The sequence below is a fragment of the Elephas maximus genome, chromosome 2 (genome assembly GCF_024166365.1).
Source record: "Elephas maximus indicus isolate mEleMax1 chromosome 2, mEleMax1 primary haplotype, whole genome shotgun sequence".
In the NCBI taxonomy this organism is placed as follows: domain Eukaryota; kingdom Metazoa; phylum Chordata; class Mammalia; order Proboscidea; family Elephantidae; genus Elephas; species Elephas maximus.
In genome coordinates, this window is record NC_064820.1 from 226,433,959 (window position 1) to 226,459,058 (window position 25,100).

General features: G+C 46.8%; 1 protein-coding gene across 5 annotated transcripts in view; it reads left to right on the plus strand.

The window, feature by feature from the left end:
* Positions 1 to 25,100, plus strand: part of SLC37A1 (solute carrier family 37 member 1) — a 73,509-nt gene that overhangs the window by 39,099 nt on the left and 9,310 nt on the right. For all 5 annotated transcript variants that reach the window (XM_049874946.1, XM_049874942.1, XM_049874944.1 and 2 more), the window contains 7 exons: positions 2,910 to 3,041; positions 5,762 to 5,852; positions 7,672 to 7,734; positions 8,173 to 8,258; positions 10,150 to 10,198; positions 11,575 to 11,648; positions 19,005 to 19,083. In XM_049874946.1, coding sequence (XP_049730903.1) covers positions 2,910 to 3,041; positions 5,762 to 5,852; positions 7,672 to 7,734; positions 8,173 to 8,258; positions 10,150 to 10,198; positions 11,575 to 11,648; positions 19,005 to 19,083 — 574 coding nt within the window. The remainder of the gene's footprint in view (positions 1 to 2,909; positions 3,042 to 5,761; positions 5,853 to 7,671; positions 7,735 to 8,172; positions 8,259 to 10,149; positions 10,199 to 11,574; positions 11,649 to 19,004; positions 19,084 to 25,100) is intronic.

Here is a 25,100-nt window from a genome sequence, read left to right on the forward strand (position 1 = left end):
CACTTAATGAGCTCTGGGTGTGTATTTAATACTAACGGTTATCCCAGCTCACGTGCCAGGTGGGAATCCATAAGTCTCCTCTGGGATGGCCTGTCTGGCTGTGTAGCTGCAGGGATTGTTAGGGAGCAGGGAGGGGCTTATCGCGTTTAGATGGTTGTTGGCGGCTGTGGTGTTGGCCCCTGACTCATGGCAACCCCACGCACAACAGAATGAGACTTTCTTAGTCCTGTGTCATCCCCATGATTGGCTGCAGATCAGACCATTGTGATCCAGAGCGTTTTCACTGACTGATTTTTGTAAGTAGATTGCCAGGCCTTTCTTCCTAGTCTGTCTTAGGCTGGAAGCTCTGCTGAAACCTGTTCAGCATCATAGCAACATGCAAGCCTCCACTGACAGACAGGTGGTGGCTGTGCTTGAGGTGTATTGGTTGGGAATCGAACCCTGGTCTCCTGCATAGAAGGTGAGAATTCTCCCACTGGACTACCACTGCCCCTCATTTTTAGATTAGAGCAGTCATTATTACACCCTCCCACCACCTTGTTTTTCTTTTAATAGCATTGGAGCCCTGTGAAAGTGTGAACCCACAGGGCGGGGCTGCCATGACTGGAGAAGCCCTGCCCCGGCCCCACGCAGGGCTCCGCAGAACCTACAGGAGGTTCTTGGAACCCACATTGAAAAGCCCTGGTTTGTGGGCAGAAAAAGGTGCCACCTTCACCTCAGCGCTTGTATCTTGGTCAGCCCAGCGGTTTGGTGTTTGCTGTGTAAGGAGGCAGCAAGGCACCCTTTGTTTGTTCTGGAAAACACACTGTGACCTCATGCTTTCCCTGCTCCTCCAGATACTGTAGTCTCTAATTTGGTGGCTACATGTCCCCCGACTGTGGGTGACAGATCTGTGGGTGGGCATGGACGTGTTCTCCATGAAAACAGCCGCGCCTAGAGCGTCCCCTCCTGTTTGGATAAAGAGCAGCCCTCCGTCTGTGGCTTTGAGCAACTGCACAAAACAGGAAAGGGCTGGATGGCGGTGGTGTCCTGGGTTGGTTGCAATTGCTACTCTCCAAGTCAGAGAGCGCCCTGCTCCTGGTTAAGCAGAATCTTTTTATATTTTCTCTGTATCTGGTGCATTTCATCCATTAGTTAACCTACTTAATGTTTAAAAAAAAAAAATCTAATAGCCCATCAGTCCTCCACATTGGCTACACCTTGGAGTCACCTGGGAAGCTTCTAAAAATACTGGTGCCTGGGGCTGCCGCAGATGTGGGATAATTGGTCTGGGGCGCAGCCTTGGTGTCGGGCTCTCTCAGAGCAGCCACCACCCCTACCCCCCGAGATGCACATGCTTTGTCAGGGTTGAGAACTATAGATCTGGTCTCCTAACCTAGACAGCTAGCACAGCTCATGAGAGGAAAGTGCGCTTCTGAACCCAAATCACAGTTTTTTATTTTCGTATAGCTTTGTGGGATTGTCATTCGGCAGTGTCACACTTTTACATTGGGGGTTGGTCATTTTCACTCTGAAACAGTAGACTGTATGTCTAAATGTCAGTGTGCTTATCAAAGTCCAGCTGTCCAGGCAGAAGCCCTGGTCTGGAAGGTGGCTTCTCAGGAGATGTCACTCCTGGGCCACATGCTGGTGCCTGTCGCCTGCCACCCAGTGTTCCAGATTTCTTTTTTTTACTGAAAGAGTGCTCTAATCTAAATACTGAGGGGGGGATATAGCAGTGCATTGTCATTTCCTTCTTTCCTTCTTTTCTTTCTTTTTATTTAACTGCATTTTGAATCCATCTTGTATAGGTTGTAGTAAGATTTAAAAAAAAAAAGGTTGCCATGGAGCTGACTCCCACTCACGGTGGCCCTGTGTATGTCAGAGAAGAACTGTGCTCTGTAGGGTTTTCAGTGCCGTATTTTTCAGAAGTAGATCCCAGGCCTTTCTTTCAAGGCACGTCTGAGTGGATTCAAACCTCCAACATTTTGGTTGGCAGCCAAACATGTTAAGTGTTTGCACCACCCAGGGACTCCTGTGGTAAGATAAATCCAGTCAAATCTGTTTGATTTTGTGGAAAGTCTGAAATACATAGGAACATTTCTGTGTCAGTCCTTGAACTTCAGAGTTCATTCACGAAGACCATGTTTAGATCATCCTTGATCTCATTTGAAATCCCACCCTGAGCTGGAGCCCACTCTTCTCTGTTTTAATGAACACAAACTTGGTCCCTTAGGAGTGGCCAGAGTGTTAGAATTCACAAGATATCGGAACTGGTTTATTAATTTTGAAATAATGCTGTTTTTGTTAATGCCTGTCCATTGTAAACGCCTTAAAAAAAATACAGGACCATGTAAAGAATTTCTTATTGACACGTCCATAAAAATTGCATGTAATCCTGCCATCCGGTGATAGCCATTGAGGGTTTAGAATTTAGCGTCTTTCTTTCTAGAAATAGATGCTATAGTTACCCAGTTATATACACGGTATTTAAATATCCTTGCAGATCAGAGTGAGAATACAGTTTTGAATGTGGTTTTATTACTTGAGTACGTAAGCATTCTCCCACGTCATTAAAATCCCACATTCTTTTTACAGCTGTAATTATGCCATTTTTATGGATGTACTTTAGTTTACAATTTCTCACAATGGTGGTGCTTTGGGTGAAAGTTTACAGCACAAATTCGTTTCTCATTCAAAAATTTGTAATTTTTTCACTTTTCAAAATTACTTTTACCAAATAGATTCCAGCAGTTGAAGGATTTTGCATATTTTTAGTTAGTGTTTCCTAAAAACATGTGAGCCCTAATGACTGCCAGGAGAATGTTGTCTAAGACTTTCAGCAGAGGATAAATTGTCAAACAAAGTCCTGATGAGCTCTGGCTTCACTTCACCATCTTGTCCTTGTTCTTTTCCTGGGCTACCCGCAGGACCCGGAGGCGCAGTGCTTGCTGCTGTCAGATGGGAGCAGTGGCGTCCATCCCAACCACGTCATCATCCTCCCTGCTGAAGGCGGAAGTGCCATGGCGGCCATCAGCTTCACCGGGGCCTTGAGAATTCCAGTGAGTAAGCAAGCCTGGGAACAGTTTTTAAAGTGTCCTCTGTTGTTCTTTCCATGAAAAAAAAAAAAAAAAAAAAATCTGGCCTCCGTTGACAGTAAGTCTTATAAAAGAAACCTGTGATACTTACCTGGCAAAAACCAGGGGTGGCAAACCACTCCTCTTTGTGTGAAGGTGGCTGCAGGCGATGTTTCGCTTGGTTCAGACTATGTTTAGAACTTTTTTGAACTCGTTGCCACCATTTAGAAATTCAGAAATTTTATAGACAAATCTGACTTCCTGTCACTGGGCCTGCATCCCTGTGGCAGTGGTCAGAGCTGAGGGCTGCAACCCCTACTCCCTTAGGGGGGCCTCAGGCCTCCCCAGGGCATCACCCTCCTACCTGGCCTGCCTCACCCCTAAAGGCCTTGAGGGTAAGGCCCTGAGGCGAGAACCAGTACTGAGTTCTGCGGCCACAGGTAAGCTGGGCTCCAGCCTCTGAAAGCGGTTTTAGTAACAGGCTGTGTGTGATTGAGCCTGGGGGATGGGGGGTGGTAAAGGGGCAGCGTGTGCAGAGGCCAAGGGAAAGAGCCAATTGCAGTGCCTGCAGAGAGAGCTCAAGGCTTGGCTTGCAAATAGGTGGGAGGGAGAGGTGCAATGGTGCCATCTCTTATTGCATTAGGTTTTCCTTCCACTAAATCCGTGGGCTCCCTTGGCAGAGGATCCGAGGAGCTGGGCAGAGGGCCTTTAAGCTGTTGTCTTCTAGCATGATGACCCACAGAGGATGCCAGAAGGTGGAGAGCCAAGAGCACAAGCGGGTGGAGGGGTCGCTGCAGATGGGCTAGGCTGGGGGTCCAGGCTCTGTTGTTGCTGGCCGGTAGACCACGCTCAGAAAAGCCTGGGCTGCAGCCCTGGGTGCTGATATTCAGACACCAAGAGGGGCAGCTATAGCTTTCACCTCAAGACAAGACCGCTTCATTAATGCTCCCCCTCAGGGGAAAGGGCTGAGAGAACATGGACCCAGGGGCCCCTCAGTGACTGTGAGGCTGGTGATACGTATAGTACAACCCAGAATAACCCAGAACCTTAACGTAACATCCTGTCTCAGTCTCCTTAAGGAAATTCAAGGAAAACAAAAAGCATTGCTTCTGCCTCGAAGATTTTGCTAAAATGAGGGTACACACTAATAACGTTGTTGTTAGGTGCTGTCAAGTCGGTTCTGACTCATAGCAATCCTGTGTACAACAGAACGAAACGCTGCTGAGTTCTGCTCTATCCTCACAGTCATTGCTGTTCTTGGGCCCATTGTGGCAGCCACCGTGTCAGCCCATCTCGTTGAGGGCCTTCCTCTCTTTTGCTGACCCTCTACTTTACCAAGCATGATGTCCTTCTCCAGGGACTGGTCCCTCCTGATAACCTACATGAGACAAAGCCTCGCCATCCTCACTTCTAAGGAGTATTCTGGCTGTACTTCTTCTAAGACAGATTTGTTCGTTCTTCTGGCAGTCTGTGGTGTATACTTATGATACATATAAGTATGCAGTATACACTAATAACACACACAAGTAAAATCTTCCCGGTGGAGTTGTCCAGACTACAGGCTCTGCAGGCCTGGCCTGCGGTGACACTCGCCTGGCTACCAACTAGTTGTGTACCCCAACAGGTTTGTTAACCACACTGAGCCTCCATTTCCTCGTCTGTGATACAGGTTAAGTACCCAGCTGGGCACTTTTTATGTGGTTCTGAGGATTAAATAAAATAGTTTCATTACAGCACTAAGCACCATGCCAGGCATGTGCCAGCATGCAATAAATTATGCACACACTTGCACGTGCAAATAAATACTCACACTCAAACTCGTATACACTCACATTCACATACTCACGCACTCATATGCCCATGCATACATGCTCTACACGCATGCACACGTACTCACACACAACTCACATATCCACACTGGTATATCAGTTTTGAAAGCATTAAGCTGTTGAATTTTTTAAAATAACTTTGGAACCTGAGCATGTGTGTGCTCTTTGCCTAGTTCTGGTGGGTGTCGTACACACACACAGTGTGGGGAACGGAAAGGGGACTGCTGAGCGCCTTAGTGTGACTGGGTTTCCCAAGTGATACCTGCAATTACTGTCTCACAAGCGCCACTTCTTATTAAAGGTAGACACAAAATAAAAATACTATTTATGAAAGGCGAGCAAACATTTCAGAGTGCCCATGGAACTTCAGACCTCGACTTCCTTATTAACATCTGCTCAATTTCTCTTTCCACTGTTTTCCCAGCGTCCAGTGGTCCATATTATTCAGACCAGGGTGCACCAGCCTGTGGACCTCACAGAATGGTCACAGTGATTTGTTCTGTGTGTTTCAGGGTCACTGTTTAATTTGCAGTCCTTTCATTTTCAAGGGAAAAATGAAATAGCCCTGAACTACTCCCTAACTAGATGGTGCTCACCACACCCACGCTCTGCGAGGAACCCCTCAGTAGCCATGTTTTCAGAGCTGCGTGGTCTGAGATGAAACACCATAGCAGGTGCTACAGGCGAGGCTCCGTCAGCCATCGCCGAGTATTTCACATTGTCAGACTGTGCAGTGCAGCAGTACAGTATCCTCTCCCTGTAGGGAGCTAGAGGTGCTGAGACCAGACCAAAGATACTATATGAGCGTGTTGCATATTTTAAAAAAACTGCCAAGTTCACATTTGCCAAGTTCACACTGGCCTGTCTCCCTTCTAGGGTGTGGTAGAGTTCTCTCTGTGCTTGCTGTTTGCCAAGCTGGTCAGCTACACTTTCCTATTTTGGCTTCCACTGTACATCACGAATGTGGGTGAGTATCTGTTGTTGGAGGTGGGAATGTTAAGCTCTGTGCAGTGACTGTGATCTGCACTCGCTTTTATCTGCTAGTTTTTGTAGTCGTGGAAAGAAGAAACGATGTAGGGCAATTCGAGAGGCACACTTTGAAACGAACAACACGATTAGTAAAAATATATAGACAAAAGAATTTTGGGATGTGAGAGTTTTATTGCTGTAATAACAACCTTCCTGGCATTGAAAACTTTGACGTGCTCTGTCCTGGCTCTGGCCTCCAGGTCCATCAGGTGCCTTGTCTTCTGGGGCGGCCTGTGTTTAAATTTGAGCTGTGTCAGACCTTGGGCACAGTGGCCAGTGAGCCAAAGCAGGGCCTCTGCGGCTCCGAGCTAATAAATCTTTAATGATTTGACGAGGAAATTTCTTCTTGGAAATGAGTTCTAATTTGGGGGAAGGCCAGCGGTTTGTCTTACATTCTGAAGTCCAGCAGTGGCTGAAGAAAGACATTACAACAGAAATACCAGGACGATACTGTATGCATTCCTTGTGCTGTGTGACCACGACAAGGAGGGAATCAGCAGTCCTTCTGAGGAGAGGGTGCTGCGTGTAGGTGTTGGAACTGTGGGCTGGAACAGGATGGTCAGGGAGTGCCCTGAAGTCTCCAGGCCCCAGGGATCAGGGAGACCAGGAGGGACAAGGGTCATGAGGGAGATCCAGGCTCTGGCTGATGGGACAAAGAGGAGGGACCCTTGAGACAGTAGGATGGTTTAAAGAGCCCAGACACATATCCCGAATAGTATCATGAGGGCAAATTAAAAGTGACATGAACCTGAGGATGAAAATTGAGGGGACAGGGAGGGCACTGTCCCCTAGGGCATTTGTGAACAGGAATGGGGTCCGTAGGAGGGAGAGGTGGTAGACAGTGAGGAGGTCATGTTAGTGATGGTACAGAGTTGGTAAAAACTAACAGACAGACAGAAGGGCTCATAGGCTCAGGCTCCCTGAGGTTCTGGTGACATCCCCCCGCTTCGTTAAGGCAGGTGATCTGCACACGAGCTGCCCTTGATCTAGACATGGCGGTCACCATGTAAACAGACGGGGTGCCTTCTTCCTTCCTGTGTTCCCCTGGGATTGCACAAGGGGTGACACTGTCCGGACAAGGGTCTTGAATTGCTGGCACGTTCAGTTGTAGTGATTGAAGAAAGCAAGTTTCTACACGTGCCATTCAGGGCGTTAGGAGAGATAGGGCTGGATCAACCATTTCGATGCTCACTAAGTCTCGTTCCTCCTGCACGGTCATCTGTAATCTCCTTCTAAGTTCCGGACTTGTATCAAGTCAAGTGGGGAGAATTGTGGGACCTCAGTGCAGGGACAGGTCATTGGCCTCAGTTTCCTCATCTGAAATATAGAAGGTTCCAGCCCCATATGGTCAGATGATTTGTATTGCAGGAAACTCCTGTAGCACCAGAGGCATTTGAGGGCTGTCTCCCTAGGTACTTTTTCACAGGCCTTACTTCTGTCTTTCCCATGTTGCATCTGACTTTCTGGCTACCACAGAGGGCCCTCAGAACCCAAAGATGGGATGGTAATTTGACTCAGCAGAATAAATCCTTGTTTTTTGGTTAGAGGGTTGAGTTTCCATTCTTTATGTTTCTATTCATAGTGAATTGCTTTTTTTTTTTTTTTTTTTAAGGCGAGTTAACTAATAATTACCACCTGGTTTAAATCATGCGTGTGAAACCGAAGAATCTCCTGTGTGGTCTGTCATGCCCTGACTTCCTTCCGGTGACACGATGACAGAGAGTGCTCTCACTAACTAGACCCCTGTTATTTTCTAGATCACCTTGATGCTCAGAAAGCAGGGGTGCTGTCAACCTTGTTTGATGTGGGCGGAATCTTCGGTGAGTCCATTAGGTGTGTTCTACATTGACAGACAATTTAACAATCACACCGTAAGCACCAGTGGCCCAGGATCTCTTGGAAGGTGATTAAGTGCCGAGAGGGAGTGTGTCCCCGAGTGAGCTGTTGTGGCACCGAGTGGACTCAGCCCAGCAGCTCTGTGGCCCTCACTCAGGGGAAGGCCTCCTTTCCTTCTTCCTGGGCCCTGCCTCTAAACTTGAACTAGCGCTTCCTCAGAGACAGGAGCCTGCCTCACAGGGAGGCGATAGATGGGGCTGGCCTAAACCCCAAACCCAGCAACCAAGCAAGTCCTGGGACAGGGCCAGGCACTAAGGGAGGTCTTCTTGCAGTGAGGAAGGGGAAGGATCTGGGAAAAAGAGCTCTCTTTCACCGAGTCCAGTAATGTGCATTCCCCTGATGGGGACCTGTCCTCGTTGCAGGTGGGATCCTGGCAGGCCTGATCTCAGACCGCCTGGAGAAGAGGGCCTCCACCTGCGGCCTGATGCTGCTGCTTGCGGCCCCGACGGTAAGCCCACTCAGACTTTGAGGTGCCCGAACCACGTCTGCATTCAGGCCCTGCCTTAGTCGTCTAGTGCTGCCATAACAGAAATACCACAAGTGAATGGCTCTAAGAAAGAGAAATTTATTTTCTCACAGTCTAGCACGTTACAAGTCCAAATTCAGGGTGTCGGCTCCAGGGAAAGGCTTTCTCTCTCTGTCAGCTCAGCAGGAAGGTCCTTGTCCTCAATATTCCCCTGGTCAAGGAGCTTCTCAGGCGCAGGGACCTCAGGTCCAAAGGACACGCTCTGCTCCTGGTGCTGCATTCTTGGTGGCATGAGGTCCCCAACTCTCTGCTTGTTTCTCTTTCCTTTTATTTTTTGAGAGATAAAAGGTGGTGCAGATCACACCACAGGGAAACTCCCTTTTACCTTCCATCAGGGAGATGACCTGAGTGAGGGTGGTGTTATAATCCCACCCTAATCCTCTCAACATAAAATTACAGTCACAAAATGGAGTATAACCACACAATACTGGGAATCATGGCCTAATCAAGTTGACACATATTTTGGGGGGGACACAATTCAATCCATGACAGGCCCTTGCTGTGTCTGAGCCCTCACTACCGCAGCCCAGTACCAAGACCACCCTGTGAGGAGTACAGTGCTGAGCTGATCCACACTGGAGTTCCAGGTCCAGGAGAGTGCGCGAGGCCCCACCTCCTGGTTGTTCACTGGGCCTTGAGACTAGAAAGAAGGCCCAGTTTTGGTGGGGGCTCCAGGAGCGAGTCATCTCGTTCTGTGTAAAGCCTTGTGTGGTAGAGCCTCTGGGCCAAGCTCTCATCCTGGCTGGGGAGTCTCCTTCGAGGGCAGCCTTGTGAGCTGCCCACCCAGCCCTCCTGCTGATTTTCAGAAAGGTCCTCCATCCCCAAAACATTGTTGTCCAGTCCTTGTATGTTGCCGGTCTCCAAGCTCCTGCATTCCTGGCTCCCAAGGTGGCTTCTGCCGGACCTTACTCTCCCTGGCATCCCCCGTTTTCGTTTTGTTTTGGACCCTGGCCTATTCCTCAGGCCTCAGCATGTCTGGCCTGTGTGCAGTTGGGGCCTTTTCCTCCTACCAGTAACCAGAATGCTCAGCTGCTGTCCGTCCCCCATCCACCTGGGTCCTTCTCCTACATTCTTCAGCTCTTAGGGATCTCACAGCCCCCCAGAGTTTTCTCCACCTTCTCTTTTCCCTCATCTCTAAGTCTCCTAATCTGTCTTAGGACACCCCAAATCTCCAATATGTGCACCCTCCCTGGACCCCCACTGCTGCCTTTGTCTGGGCCCTAGCATGTCTGCAAGCAGCGCCCCGCTAACCTTCCACCAGCAAACATTCTTCCCGCCTGGCCAGCGTTCACTTTCTTGACAGGCTTGGCTCTTGACAGGCTTGGCTCACCCATGGCCATGGTTTCTTCACTCGTCACTGCCTGGAACCTGTCCAGACTCCTCAGCGTGCCCCACAGGGCCTGCAGAGCCCAGCGTCCCCTGTCAGCATGTCTCCCAGCCTCTCCTTCCCTGGCTTCACCCAGCTGCTCTGCTCTGCTCTCTGGGAGCCTTCTCCCCCTGCTCATCCTTTAGGATCACCGACACCAGCCCCCTCCCCAGGCAGTGTTGATCTCTCCCATCATAGCACTTGGTTTATGCAACTTCTGATGCATGTAGTAGCTCATGAGTTTGAGCAGGCGATTTCACCTCACTGCGCCTCAGTTTCTTCATCTGAAAAATGGGGCTGACAGTGGTATCTACCTAGCACCAACTCTGGCTAAGGGGGCAACTTGGCAAGCAGGACAAACAGGACCTCATAGCAAAATGCAGACAGATAGCTATGGACAATCTCGTGGCTGCTTCTAGTAAACCATTGCTTTTCCACTGTTTGCAGCTCTACATATTCTCCACCATCAGTAAAATGGGTCTAGAAGCCACAACAGGTGAGTACTTGCAGCCTGTCTTTCACATAGTTTGCTGAGGTAAAATATAAAAAACAACAAAGAAACATCCAGCTGGTGTAATAGGAGCATGTGGTGTGTCTGAAATAGTCCCGTCCTTCAGGTGGGGCCACTGGGAGAAGCCCCTGAGGACACCTGCTCCCAGGTGTGAGGCCTGACTGTCGGTAGGCCTCAGAGTGCACCTGGGGAGTGCCAGGGACCTAGCCCGGAGCAGGGATGCATGCTGGGTGCCCGTGGGAAGGGAGCCTCTTAGAGAGAAGCCAGACGGGAGTGGAAGGCCCTTCGTCCCCCTTGCGGATCCTCCCGCCCCTCCTCGGGCCTTGGCTGTGGCCTCTGTAGGAGCTCGGCTGAGTCTCTGGCGGCCCTGGGCGGGAGGCATTGGGCCCAGGCTGGCTCTTAGACTGTGGAAAGTCCAGGGGAGCCTGGCTGTGGTCTCCCCATCTGTCCGTCTGAGCTGACTGGCTGTCCTGCCTCCATCCTGGGTATAACAATGGGGGCTATTTTTAACTTCCTGCCAGCGGTGCTGCCAGACTAAGCCTCTAACACTTGGTAAACATGTTTTCTCCCCTAACAAGCCAGCAGTAGGGACCGGAAGTGCAGGTGCATGTGTGTATCTGGTCATTTTACAAGGTGTCTGAAAGCAGCCTGCCAGTGCCAGGAGGGCATGATGTTTCCTTTAAGTTTCTCTGCCCCAGAAATATCTGCACAAAGGATGTGAGTCCAGAGGACAGTTTGGGAAAGAGGCCACACATTTCAAAACTAAGCATGTTTGTCCTGGCTGTGGCAAGCATGGCTGCGCTGGGGTCCTGGGTTTCCTTTGGGGGCTGCCACCAGCAGCTGTCGGTGACGGGAGGAAGGCTATTCTGCTGCAGAAGAAGCAGTGGCTGGCTTTAGCCACCCTGAACCTGGGCAGCCCAGGGTGCACCGACACAGGTGACCCCCCAGGTTAGGCTCTGTGCTCCTACCCACCAGGCTCTCTTCCTCTCAGCATGCCGACAGGTGCTACCCATGGAAGACCAGTAAACTGAGTGCCCTCTGGAGCGATAGCTAAATCTTTAGGGAAGTGTGATTGACTTACAAACTTATCAATAGATAAGTCTTTAAGGAGTTAATAACGATGCATGCAGGTTTCATGCACACCCAGGGAATTAGCATCTCCGGGGACTTGCTCAGCCACCTTCTGCAGCGGCTTGACTGGTGCTCCCTGAAGATCATGTGCTCAGGTCCACCATGCGGTAGCCAGGTGTGCGTCTCCAAGAGCACAGTACCAAGGCCCCACCCAGAGGATTTCTAAGAACGCACACACTCTCCCAGGGGGAGCTTTTCTGTTGGCTGAATCCCCTTTCTGGTTTCCACAGTGATGCTGCTGCTCAGCGGGGCCCTGGTCAGCGGGCCGTACGCACTGATCACGACTGCTGTCTCCGCTGACCTGGTGAGTGGGCCATGCATCGTAGCACAAGCTATGAAACGAAATGCTGGTGGCAGTAGTCACCTTGTCCTCTCTGTGGCAAAGATGTTCAGCATTAGTAAAACACTGTTTATAAAAACTTTTTTTTTTTTTTTAACATATAACCTCTGTCTATCCTCTTAAAAGAGTTTTCTGAAGCAAATAAGGGAAGACGGCAGTCTGCCATGTGCAGACGAAGAGGCTGAGATGAGGTGAAGGGCCTCGTCTGAGGCCCCAGAGGCAGCCTCTGGTCCTGGGTCTGAAGCTGGCAGTTGGGCTTGTTCCTCTGTGTTACTGTTGTTAACTGGTGGGACGTGGCTCATCCTGAAGGCTGGTGACTTCCGGGCTGCAGCAAAGCATGTTCTGTCCCTTCCCCCTTGTTCTACCCACTCTTGGTACCCACTTGCGCTGAGCCTTCAGCTGGTCTGTGAGACTGCAGAGATGAGGCACACAGGGTCCTTACCCAGGAGGGCCACAGCATGGGGAAGAAGTGATCAGTGCACAGAGTGGTGAATGCTGTCATACCAGAACCACCCAGTGCTTTGGGATCCAAAGGAACCATTGACTAACTCTTCTAGAGGAAGGAAGAGTGAGGGGGTTGTCCTGACAAGATGGCCTTTGTGTCTGGTTGTAGAAACCTCAGTTCAACCCCAAAGGAAGCAGGGGCACTCTTATCTCCTGGTGTGAGAGACAGACATTGCCCATGGTAAACCACAAGTCAACATCAGCAGTGATAAGTCATCCGCAGAATGTGATGAGGGGAGTATGTTACTTCTGTGGTCCTCCTCCCCAAAACCCATAACTGCAGTATAATTATGAGAAAACCACTGGACAGACCCCAATTAAGGGGTCAAAACAGTCAAAATTATCAAAAACAAGTAGAGTCCAAGAAACCATGGCAGCCAAGAAGAGGCTGAGGAGACATGATGACTAACTGTAATGTGGCGTCTTGGATGGATCTTGGAACAGAAGAACATTAGGGGAAAACTAAAGAAATCCAAATAAAGTCTGGATTTTAGTAAATAATAATGCATCAGTATTGGCTCATTAATAGCAACAAAAACAGAAAAACATAATGACGGAGGAAACTGGGCATAGGGTGTATAGGAACTCTGTACTATCTTTGCAAGCTTTCTCTAAATCTAAAATTATTCTAAAATTCAACGTTTATTTAAAACAAAAAGGAGTTCTTGAAAGGTTTTGTGGACTCGTGGAGGCAGGGACTTGAGGGCCATCGGTTTGGCACATCCCCACATACTTGAGTCCTCTTTCGATGTTTCTGCTGGACTCCATGATCACTTCTCCTCTACTTCTCTAAAGCCCCTTCTAGAACCATCCCCAAGGGCAGCATCCCCAAACTGTAGAAACCCACTCATTGTCCTGCTCAAAAATCATAACAGCCCCATCCCTCTGCAGTCTTTCCACACCTGTCCCATTGGCCGCTCTCCTTTAGGGTTACAGGCAGGTCATCTGGCCCAAGAAACTCGACCCCATTTAAAGCAACAAAAGGCTTTTGTGCTATGTCCTTGGCATCTCAGGTTTATTTTCTTTCCTGAGAGAACCAGAGGCTCTTGCCCCTGATGGGCTGGAGGAGAGAAGTCCAGTGCAGCGACACTGGGGAGTTCAGCTTCTCTCATCTCCTTTCTCTCCACCACGTCATTGGCCCAAAGCAGGTCTAGCCCTGCCTTGACCACCCCTGTGGTTGGAATGTACCTGAAATGCCTTTACAAAGCCTGTCCTTGGGTATGCGTGAGTATGTACATACTCGTGTCTGCATAGCATAGAAAATTCCAGAAGGATCCACACCAGACCATTAACATATCTGTCCTCATGGAATTAGATGGCAGAGGAGGGACTTTCACTTATTTTGTAGACCCCAAAAAGTGTAAGACCCTGAGTTTTGTGTATGCATGTTTTTCCTTATTCTTGTATCATATAGGTGTGTACACACACATGCACAAGCATTTGTGTTTTCAAGCTTTAGTCCATTTTTAGAGTTTTAGGCTTCCGGGCACTATTTTTCTTGATTTTTTTCCCCTTTATTTTTTTTTTATTGTCCTCAGTTTGTGCTGTTTTTTTAACCTTCCATATGTGGCTTTTTAAAAACTGGAGCTCCCACTGGTTTGTCATGTAGAACTTGCGCTCCCACAATGATTTCCTAGGTTGTCTCCTCTTCTCCACCCTTCCCTGGCTTTTGATGTTAATCTGGTGGAGTTTTGGACACTGCAGAGATACCCAACGTGTGTCACAGCTCAGGAATTCAGCGAACACATGGAAGAGGACACTAATGCCAGTGCAGCTTAGGGAACATGTTCATCTTTTTATCTCCCACATTCACGTGTGTGATATTCCAGTGAAGAATATGATTGTGCTGAGTAAATAATTATTTGACGACAAAGAGTTCCATTAACTAGAATACACTTGGACAGGTATTTCTGATGGTTTTTTACTACTAAAAGCCACTGAAACTACCAAACCAAACCCACTGCCATCAAGTCAATTCTGACTCATAGCGACCCCGTGAAACTGCAACCCCGATGGAAAACGGTATGGTGCTTCCTTAAAAAGCTGGACATAGAAATAGCATATAATCTAGCAATCCCATTCCTAGACATACACCCTAAAGAAATAAGAGCTATGATGTGAATAGACATGCACGGCCATGTTCACTGCAGCATCATTCACAATAACGAAAAGATAGAAACGAGCTAAGTGCCCATCAACAGATGACTAGATAAACAGGCTGTGGGATGTATACACAATGGAATATTACAAAAGGATAAATAATAATGATGAATCCATGAAACATCTCACAGCATGAATGAATTTGGAGGATATTATTCTGAGTGAAATAAGTCAATGACAAAAGGACAAATATTGTATGAGACCACCATTATGAAAAAACAAGAAAAGGGTTACACCCAGAAAAAAACATTCTTTGATGGTTACCAGGCATAGGAAAGGGAGGGAGGGAAAATTACAAACTAGATAGAAGATGTGTTAATACTGATGAAGAGATAGGCAGTAAACACCGTGGGGGAAGTCAACACAACATGACCAAGACAAAGGAAGACGCTGAGAGGAAGGCAAGAATAAAAGGCAACTACGGTAATTACTTGAAATGTTCTTTTTGTTGATGAATGCAATGCCATTCCTCTTCAATTTGTCATTCCCAGCATAGTACACCATATGATTGTCCTATTCAGAATGGCCAATACCAGTCCATTTCAGCTCACTAATACCTAAGATACAATGTTTATGGGTTCTATTTCATTCTTGACAATTTTCCTAGATTCATACTTCATACATTCGAGGTTCCAATTATTTATGGATGTTTGCAGCTGTTTTTTCTCATTTTGAGTTGTGCCACATAAGCAAATGAAGGTCCAGAAAGCTTGACTCCAGCCACATCATTAAGGTCGACTCTATTTTGAAGAGGCAGCTCTTCCCCAGTCATCCTTTGAGTGCTTTCCAACCTGAAGGGCTCATCTTCCAGCACTGTATCAGACAATGTTCTGCTGCTAGTCATAAGGCTTTCATTGGCTAATTCTTTTCAGGCCCTTCTTCCTAGTCATTTCAAGTTCTGTCCTGAAGAACAGTGCTGTCAGTGATAGGATAATATCCATATGCCTACAAGGAAGACCAGTTAATATGACTATTATTCATATTTATGCACCAACCACTAAGGCCAAAGATGAAGAAATTGAAGATTTTTACCAACTTCTGCAGTCTGAAATTGATCAAACATGCAGTCAGGATGCTTTGATAATTACTGGTGATTGGAATGTGAAAGTTGGAGACAAAGAAGGATTGGTACTTGGAAAATATGGCTTTGGTGATAGAAATGATGCCAGAGATTGTTTGATTGAATTTTGTAAGATCAGTGACTTCTTCATTGCAAATACCTTTTTTCACCAACATAAATCGTGACAGTACACGTGGACCTTGCCAGATGGGATACACAGGAATTAAATCGACTACATCTGTGGAAAGAAACTATGAAAAAGCTCAATATCATCAGACAGAACAAGGCCAAGGGCTGATTGTGGAACAGACCATCAATTGCTCATATGCAAGTTCAAGTTGAAACTGAAGAAAATTAGAACAAGTCCACAAGATCCAAAGTATGGGCTTGAGCATATCCCACCTGAATTCAGAGACCATGTCAAGAATAGCTTTGACGCACTGAAAGCTAATGACCAAAGACCAGACAAGTTATGGAATGACATCAAGGACATCATACATGAAGAAAGCAAGAGATCATGAAAAAGATAGCAAAGAAAGAAAAGATGAAAATGGGTGTCAGAAGAGACTCTGAAACTTGCTTTTGGACATCGAGTAGCTAAAGTGAAAGGAAAAAATGATGAAGTAAAAGAGCCGAATAGAAGATTTCAAAGAATGGTTTGAGAAGGCAAAGTATTATAATGACATGTACAAAGATCTGGAAGTAGAAAACCAAAAGGAAAGAAGAACACACTCAGCATTTCTCAAGCTGAAAGAACTGAAGAAAAAATTCAAGCCTTGAGCTGCGATATTGAAGGATTCTATAGGGAAATATTAAAAGATGCAGAAAACATTAAAAGAAGATGGAAGGAATACACAGAATCACTATACCAAAAATAATTGGTCGACGTTCAACCATCTCAGAAGGTAGCATATGATCAGGACCTGATGGTACTGAAGGAAGAAGTCCAAGCTGCACTGAAGGTACTGGTGAAAAACAAGGCTCCAGGAACTGACAGAATACCAACTGAGATGTTTCAACAAAGGATGCAGCGCTGGAAGTGCTCACTCGTCTAGGTAAGAAATATGGAAGACAGCTTCCTGGCCAACCTACTGGAAGAGATCCATATTTATGCCTATTCCCAAGAACAGTGGTCCAGCCGAATATGGAAATTATCAAACAATATCATTAATATCACACACAAGTACAATTTTGCTGAGGATCATTCAAGAGCTGCTGCAGTATATTGACAGGGAACTGCCAGAAATTCAGACCGGATTCAGAAGAGAGCGTGAACCCGGGATATCATTGCTGATGTCAGGTGGATCTTGGCTGAAAGCAGAGAATACCAGAAGGACATTTACCTGTGTTTTATTGATTATGCAAAGGCATTCGACTGTGTGGACCATAACAAATTATGGATAATGTTGCAAAGAATGGGAATCCTAGAACACTTAATTGTGCTCATGAGGAACCTGTACGTAGATCAAGAGGCAGTTGTTTGAAAAGGACAAGGGGATACTGCATGGTTTAAAGTCAGGAGAGGTGTGTACCAGGGTTGTATTCTTTCACCATACCTATTCAATCTGTATGCTGAGCAAATAATCTGAGAAGCTGGACAGTGTGAAGAAGAACAGGGCATCAAATTGGAGGAAGACTCATTGATAACCTGTGATATACAAATGACAGAGCCTTGCTTGCTGAAAGTGAAGAGGACTTGAAGCACTTACTGATGAAGATCAAAGACCACAGCCTTCAGTATGGATTATGCTTCAACATTATCAAAAATCCTCACAACTGGACCAATAACCAACATCATGATAAATGGAGAAAAGATTGACGTCGTCAAGGATTTCATTTTACTTGGATCCACAATCAACACCCATGGAAGCAGGAGTCAAGAAATCAAAAGTCACATTGCATTGGGCAAATCTGCTGCAAAAGACCTCTTTAAAGTGTTAAAAAAAAAAAGCAAAGATACCACTTTAAGGACTAAAGTGTGCCTGACGCAAGCCACGGTGTTTTCATTCGCCTCATATGCATGTGAAAGTTGGACAGAGAATAAGGAAAACAGAAGAACTGACACCTTTGATTGTGGTGTTGGCAAAGAATATTTAATATACCATGGACTGCCAAAAGAATGAACAAATCTGTCTTGGAAGAAGTACAAGCAGAATGCTCCTTAGAATCAACTATGTCTCACATACTTTGGACATCTTATCAGGAGGGACCAGTCCCTGGAGAAGGACATCGTGCTTGTATGATGGTCAGTGAAAAAGAGGAAGACCCTCAACAGGATGGATTGACACAGTGGCTGCAACAGTGGGTTCAAGCATAACTAGGATTGTGAGGATGGCGCAGGACTGGGTAGTGTTTTGTTCTCTTGTACATGTGGCCACTATGAGTCGGAACTGACTCCACAGCACCTAACAACAACACCAACATGGTAATTACTATAACATAGACAATCCTGCAACAATAGTGTTAACAAACAATAATTTACAAATGGATACATAGGTAGCTGGGTAAGCTAAAGAGGTGTGGGAGAGGGTGTAAGGGCGCACACCTCCTGCAGATATAGGTTTGGTTGTGGATATTTCTGCATACGTTATTGTAGGTGCTGCGTGTATATTAGTATAGAAATAGAGCAGACAAGGGCACAGTCATGGAAACTTCTTAGACATAACCACACATCTCGCGAGGTGAAGTTCCTAGGCTTGAAGGCAAAAGACTATGCACTCAGGGGACATGTACATCAATTGGCGTAGCATAGTTTATAAAGACAGAGTTCTGCATCCTACTTTGGTGAGTAGTGTCTGGGGTCTTAAAAACTTGCAAGTGGCCATCTAAGATACAAATATTGGTCCCTTCTCATCTGGAGTAAAGGAGAGTGAAGAAAACCAAAGACTCAAGGGAGCAGTTAGCTCAAAGAACTGACGGACCACATGAACCACAGCCTACACGACCCAGAAACCAGAACAGCTACTGACTGCTCTGACTGGGATCATAATAGAGGGTTCTGGACAGAGTGGAAGAAAAATGTAGAACAAAAAATCAAATTCACAAAAAAGACCAGACTTACTGGTCTGACAGAGACTGGAGGAAGCCCTGAGACTATGGCCCTAAGACACCCTTCTGACCTGGAGCTAAAGCCATTCCTGGAGACCACCTTTCAGCCAAACAATAGACAGGAACGTGTTCCTTAAAAGAATCATTTTTATGGAATCAAGAAGGCAACACTTGCCCAAAAGCAAAGATGAAAAGGCAGGAAGGGGTAGAGAATCCAGACGTAAGGACAGGGAAGCCAGGGTGGAAATGGGGAGAGTGCTGACACATGGGGAATGTAACCAGTGTCATGGAACACTTTCTGTACAAACCATTGAATGGGAAACTAATTTATTCTGTAAACATTCACCTGAAGCACAATAAAGAAGTAAAATTAAAAAACCACTGAAACGTAAGTTTAGGGTAGAGTTTAAATTTTCTAATGGAAAACATCCCACATGCTGAATCGTTTTGCAGTTACTTGAGTAAGTTGTCGTATGGAAGGCAGAAGTTTATTTCTCAGCTGTAATGCTGCTGCAGTGGGCTTCACGTTATTTTTTCTTTTCTTCTAGGGGACTCATAAAAGTTTGAAAGGGAACGCCCATGCCCTTGCCACCGTGACTGCCATCATCGACGGAACCGGGTCTGTAGGTACGTGGAGAATTTTAGCTCCAAGAGGGTGCTTGTAGTCCCGGGGAAGCCACATTGAACAGATGTCCAGGATCCCAATTGCCTTGGTGATACTAGTGTCGGCTGGCCTTCTTAAAATATGACAAAGCAAAGCTTTGGCAAGCCCACGGGAAGTCAGCGTGTGGGGAGCGTCCTCATTTTGGGGGGTGGTTCAGAGGAGGTAGGTGGGTATTTCTGATTGGGGCTGGTTTTCTTCAGCATATTAGAAGGTGTGTCAGGTTTTAATCTAAACTACAGATTGCAGACTACAGCCCACGGGCTCAATGTAGCCCATTTCAAGGACAGAGTTTTATTGCAATGACGGAAAAAGTAATGGTCTAAGAGCATACAAGATTCTCAATGTCACATGTTACCAGCCTCGCTGAGGTTCTTCAAGAGCGTTCAGTAGCATCTTCTGGAGTAAAGAAAGGTGGCAAAATAAGCAGCGCACCCCCTCGGCAAACGGACAGGTGGGAATTGGTAAAAAACATCAGGCCTGTTCTCATCAGCCAGTCAGTGAGGGTGACCTCCACGTCCTTGCCCTTAGCCTTTGTGGCCCCTCCCTGCTGCGGCCCTAAGAGCTGTCCTGTGTTGGGCCTTCACCTCCCTCAGTACCCTGGGCTGTCCCTTTTGTATGGGAGTTGAAGCTCAGGGAGGTTGACCAATGTAGCCCCACAGCTGGTCAGGAAGGTCTGGGATTGGAACTGGCTTGTCTCCTGCTGCTCCAGACTCAAACCCCAGTGGGAACAGTGGGGGCGGGGGGGGCGGTGGGGAGGGCATTGGGGACATGGTCTGTGCTTGCACCCTCATAGCGGTGAAACAAAGGGTCTACCAGAAAAGGCAGCACAGGCAGATTGCTGGGTGAATCAGCAAAAACACAGTGAACCAGAGCCCAGGGCTCGGGACAGCCCTTCTGCTCAGTTGTAGGAAACAGGCTTTTCTCTGGGCTGTTGACATGGCCCTTTATCGTGGCTGGACAGAAAACACCCACAGAATGTTTCTCGCGCGCCCACTCCTCTCTGACTGATGCAGAATCCCAAGTCCTTCCCACCATTCGCCCCTCCTCACTTTGCAGCCATGTGGCCTCCCTGCTGCACCTCAAAAGCCCTGAACGTGGTCCCAGTGCAGGCCCTCCACATGGGCTGTGCCCTGTGCCTGAGACCCTCTTCTCTTAGGTGGCCCCAGGCCTCATTCTCTTGTGTCATGAAGTCTTTGCTCACATACCACCCTCTCAGTGAGACCACCCCAGGCCCCCTGTTTAGACGGTGAATCCCTCCTCACCCATACTCGAGGCCCCTCTTCTAGTCTGTTTTTCCCCATAGCACTTACCACCTTCTCAAATACATCGTTGACTTATTTGCTAAGTTTTTGTCTCTGTGAAGACAGGGATTTTGTCTATTTTGCTCTCTGCTGTGTTCCCAGAAGCAGTGCCGGGAACATGGTTGTTGTCAATTGCCATCAAGTCGGCCCTGACTTACGGCCACCTTATGTTTAATAGAACAAGACGTCGCCTGGTTCTGTGCCATCTTCAGGACCGTTGGTGTGTTTGAGGCCATTGTTGTGTCAATACATCTCATTGATGGTTTCCCTCATTTTTGCTGACCCTCTACTTTACCAACCAGGATGTCCTTTTCTAGCGATTGGTCTTTCCTAATGACATGCCCAAAATAAGAGAGCCAAAGTCTCACCATCCTTGTGTCTTAGGAAAACTCTGGTTATATTTCTTCCAAGACTGATTTGTTCGTTCTTCTAGCAATAAACAGTATAATCGGTATTCTTCATCAACACCACAGTTTGAAGGCATCAGTTCTCTTCTGACTTCCTTTTTCTTTGTCCAGCTTTCGCATGCCTCTGAGGCAATTGAAAAGACCATGGACTGGGTCAGGTACAACTTAGTCCTCCAAATGACATCTTTGCTTTTAAAAATTTGCTCAATGCAATATGTGGTTTGATTTCTTGACTGCTGCTTCCTAGGCATCGATTGTTGATCTAAGTAGGATGAAATTCTTGACAATTTCAATTTTTCCTCCATTTATCATGATGTTTATCAGTCCAGCTGTGAGGATTTTCATTTTCTTCATGTACGGGTCCATACTACAGGCTGTAGTCTTTCTTCATCACTAAGTACTTCAACTCATCTTCATTTTTGGCCAGGAAGGTTATGTTATCTGCATATCTCAGGTAGGTAATGAGTCTTCCTCCAATCCTGATGCTGCATTCTCCATGGAGACCAGCTGCACAGAATATTTGTCCAGCATGCAGATCGAATAAGTAAGGTCAACATAGTAGGCACTCGATAAATGAATGTTAAACGAATTGACTGGCTGGTCTGAAACACCTAGAATTGCAGACGGGGCCAAGAGGCCTCCTATCTCCTGTCCAGGCTGTGGAGTTCACAGGTGAGTCAGGTCAGAGAGGCCCCAGGCCTTCTCTCAGCCCACACATTCACTCGGGCAGGGCTGGTCTGAGGGTCACAGTAACCCCAGATCCATGCTCTGCCGCCATTTCCAGGGATTCCAGAAGCATGCCTTCCATGAGAGAATGTGCCTTTTCTGAGAAGGACTGGGCCGTCTCAGGGTAAAGCCCATCTCCTGTGGTTAAAAAGGGAGTACACAATTGTTCAGAAGGCCAGGCTTTGACTTCTGGGTTTGCCAGATTGTACCAGCCCTGTTTTTGCCCTCAATATTGGTTCTTTTATTTTGTTGGGTCCAGAAATGACTTTGAATTGTTGGACAGTTTTAGCGGTCATCCCTCTGATATTTCAAGCGAGGCTATTCCCTTATGGGGCACCTCCTGGGGCCTAGGGATGTGTCTAGGACAGGGGATGAAGGGAGGCCAGCACTGTGCCTCGTGATGGGTCCCTGTGTGGTGTGCACCCATGACCTCCGGCCCAGGCAGCGCAGCAGGCACACCACGCCGTCTGGAAGACACACTTGCTGGGCGTCATGGGGACTCCTGGGCTGGGTGTGGTTCTAATTAACTGTGTGACTTTGAACAACCTTCTCTCCGCCTTCTGCCAACAGAGGTCTTTGTCTGTGAATCAGTCCAACTCCCACAGTGAAGCCCTTTTTGGAAAGCTAATTTGGAGCTCAGCTGGTAGCCCTGATTGCTATTTTAAAGCAGAGGATGGGAGTAAAAAAAAAAAGAGAGAGAGAAATTATGAATTAGGTGAAAAACACATTTTTCTTGGTACCCTTCTCAAAATGACAGGGAAGCAGACGTTTGTGGCTAAGGGTGGGGGGCCCTGCATCTATAAATGGCGGGAGCCCATTGCATCTGTAAATGGAGGGAGCCCATTGCCACTGCCCAGTGAGCCATGGCAGCAGAGACCAAAGAATGGTTTTAAATGCCTTTTTAGCCACACAGAAGAAGGGCAGGGTGCGAATGGTGCCATCTCTGACATTTTCATTAATCTGCCAAAAACACTGACTGTCCCCAAACCACAAAGCCTACGTTGACTTCTGCAGCACTTACGCTCAGAGTTCTCATTAGGCAACTCTGACTTCTCACACACTTCCTGCTGCTTGAGTGCAGGGAGGGCTGAGTAATGATCGCTGTGGAAACGGCATGCACCTTGTACACCACTGAGCTCTGGTCATTATTTCTTTCCAGAAATGCTTTCCAGCGAGACAAAAGCAAAGGGACCCGCAAGTGGGAATGCACATTGTTTCAGCAAAAAAAAAATCTGTTCACAGGGAGTTTGTCCCAATGTATTAAGTATTATAAATACCCATCAGTGGCATTTGTTTAGGAAGAAAACCTTGACTAGTTGTCAATAAGCCGGTGCTTTCTCAAAAATCACAGAAGTGCCTTATGGCTCAGTTGCACAAGCTTATCTGTGCAGGGCATTTGCAGTGCTTAGAACTGCTTCCCGGTGTGATGTACAGCTTGCCATTTCTATAGGTTTTAGGAAGAGAAAATCAAATTGAATCTTTTTAATTTTTAGTTTGTCAAACATACATGTAACTCTAGAAGCCAGATAGTTTTATAGGCTTATTCTAATGAAAATGATACTTCTCAACCCCACACTGTCTAACCCTGCTCTTCCTGGAAGCACTTACTTTCAACTTTTTCTTCTTCTGGTATTACCTACATATTTCTCAATTCATCCATTTTTGACGTTATCTATTGCCCACCTATGAAGGAAGATGGGGACTTAGCTCTTTTTCTACCCTCCCAACTTCCCTTCCCCTCATCCTCATCAGTTATAATGGCCATGTTAATATTGTTCACTCTTGGGCCAGGAAATAAACTTTAATTATACATCCTCTACTAGGTACATTTTGTTCTTCCTTTTGTTTCAGTTTCTGCCACAGGTGTTCCCACCCACCCCAACCTCATCAGTGTTGCTCTCCATACCTCCATTCACACCATCCCTCCTGTGAGGGGCCTCCACAGCCACCTGCTCCGTGGCTCTTGTCCAGGACCTTTCTTTCACCACCAGCCTCCAGATGGCTTTCATCTCTGGCCTACCTTGGACCCTTGTTTGCTAGATCCCATGTTTACCCCTTCTCTGTGGTGGAAAACATTTTCTAGTAGCTTCTTGTGTGGTAGTTCACAAAAGGTAAATCTTGAGAGCTTGCAAGTTTGTGGTGTCTGTATTCTGTTCTCTCACTTGATGGACAGTTTGGATTCTAGATTGGAAATCCTTTTCCTTCTGAATTCCAATGGCTTCTAACTTCCATTGCCACTATTGAGAAGTCCGCTGTCATTCTTATGCCAGGCCTTCATTTATGACTCTTTTTCTCCTCTTAGAAATCATTTAGCATCTTTTCTTTATCCCTGGACCCTTTTCATCACTTGTGCTACAGGAACCTAGTAGGTCTATTCAGTCTGGAAACACATACCCCTCATTTCTGGGAAATTATTCTCTGTTGTTTCAGTGATAAGTTTTATCTAACAGTTTCTGTGTTTTCCTTCTGAAAGTCTTATCGATCAAATGTTGGACTTTCTGGGTTAATCCTTCAATTTTTTTTTTTTCTCCACCTTCCTGCCCATCTCTCCTTCTGTTCTGCAGAGATTTTTGTGACTTTATTTTCCAACCTTGTATTGAACTTTTCATTTTGGCCGTAATGTTTTTAAGGTTCACTGGTGTTTTACTGTCCTTTTAGTGCATCCTGCTCTTATTTCTTAGATGCGGTATACGTTGAATCATGAAACTGCCAACACTGAACTAGTTTTCAGCTACAAAAATGGGAGTCTTACATGGTTTAACCTAATTTTCTACTAACCCTCTGAGGGTATTATAATTTCCTTAGAATTTTCTTCTCCCTGATTTGTCTTGTTCCTCTAGGTCCTTCCTCCCCCTGGTTTGTTTGCTTTCATTTGGGGTCTTTCCTGAGACACGAGATGAATCTTTGTCATCTGTCATATTTTCATATTTAAGAATGAGCCACTAAACACTTATGAGAAGTCCTTTCTCCATGGGAGGGCGTGTCACCTGCTGGTCTTCACAGTAGTGGAATTTAACTGGGACCCGACTGGGATCCAGAGGAGAAGACTCTTCTGTGCCTGCCTAGGGGTGCGGGCCCCCAGGATTCTTGTCATTGTGTAGGAGGGTAGGCAGGGCTGCGGGATGCGTGTGACATCTTCTCCTGGATGCCCCTGTCCTCAGTCAGTGCCTCACATTTGCCCTGCATTGGGCTTAACGTCCCCAATCCCAGAGCCCACTGGTTCAAATTCTCCTGTGAGGCTCAGGGTAGGTTGGTCACTAGATAGTGAGGCTGAGGAGGAGAAATCTGGAATGTGGGAGTGGGGCAGAGGGGACGTATCTAAGACTCAACCAATCTCCCTTTCTCCGCCACCCACCATCCATGTGCTTGGGTAGTCTGCCTCACATGCTTGGGTAGTCCTGAATCTGGGCGGGGGGGGTCCCTATGCCACCTCCCTCTGAGGACATGTGGTAGAGCAGGGAAAACTGGAGCCTTTGTCCAGGAACACATGCCTTCTCTCATCTGCCCTTCTCTTTGTGGGCTTATAATTTTTAAATTCAGTTTATA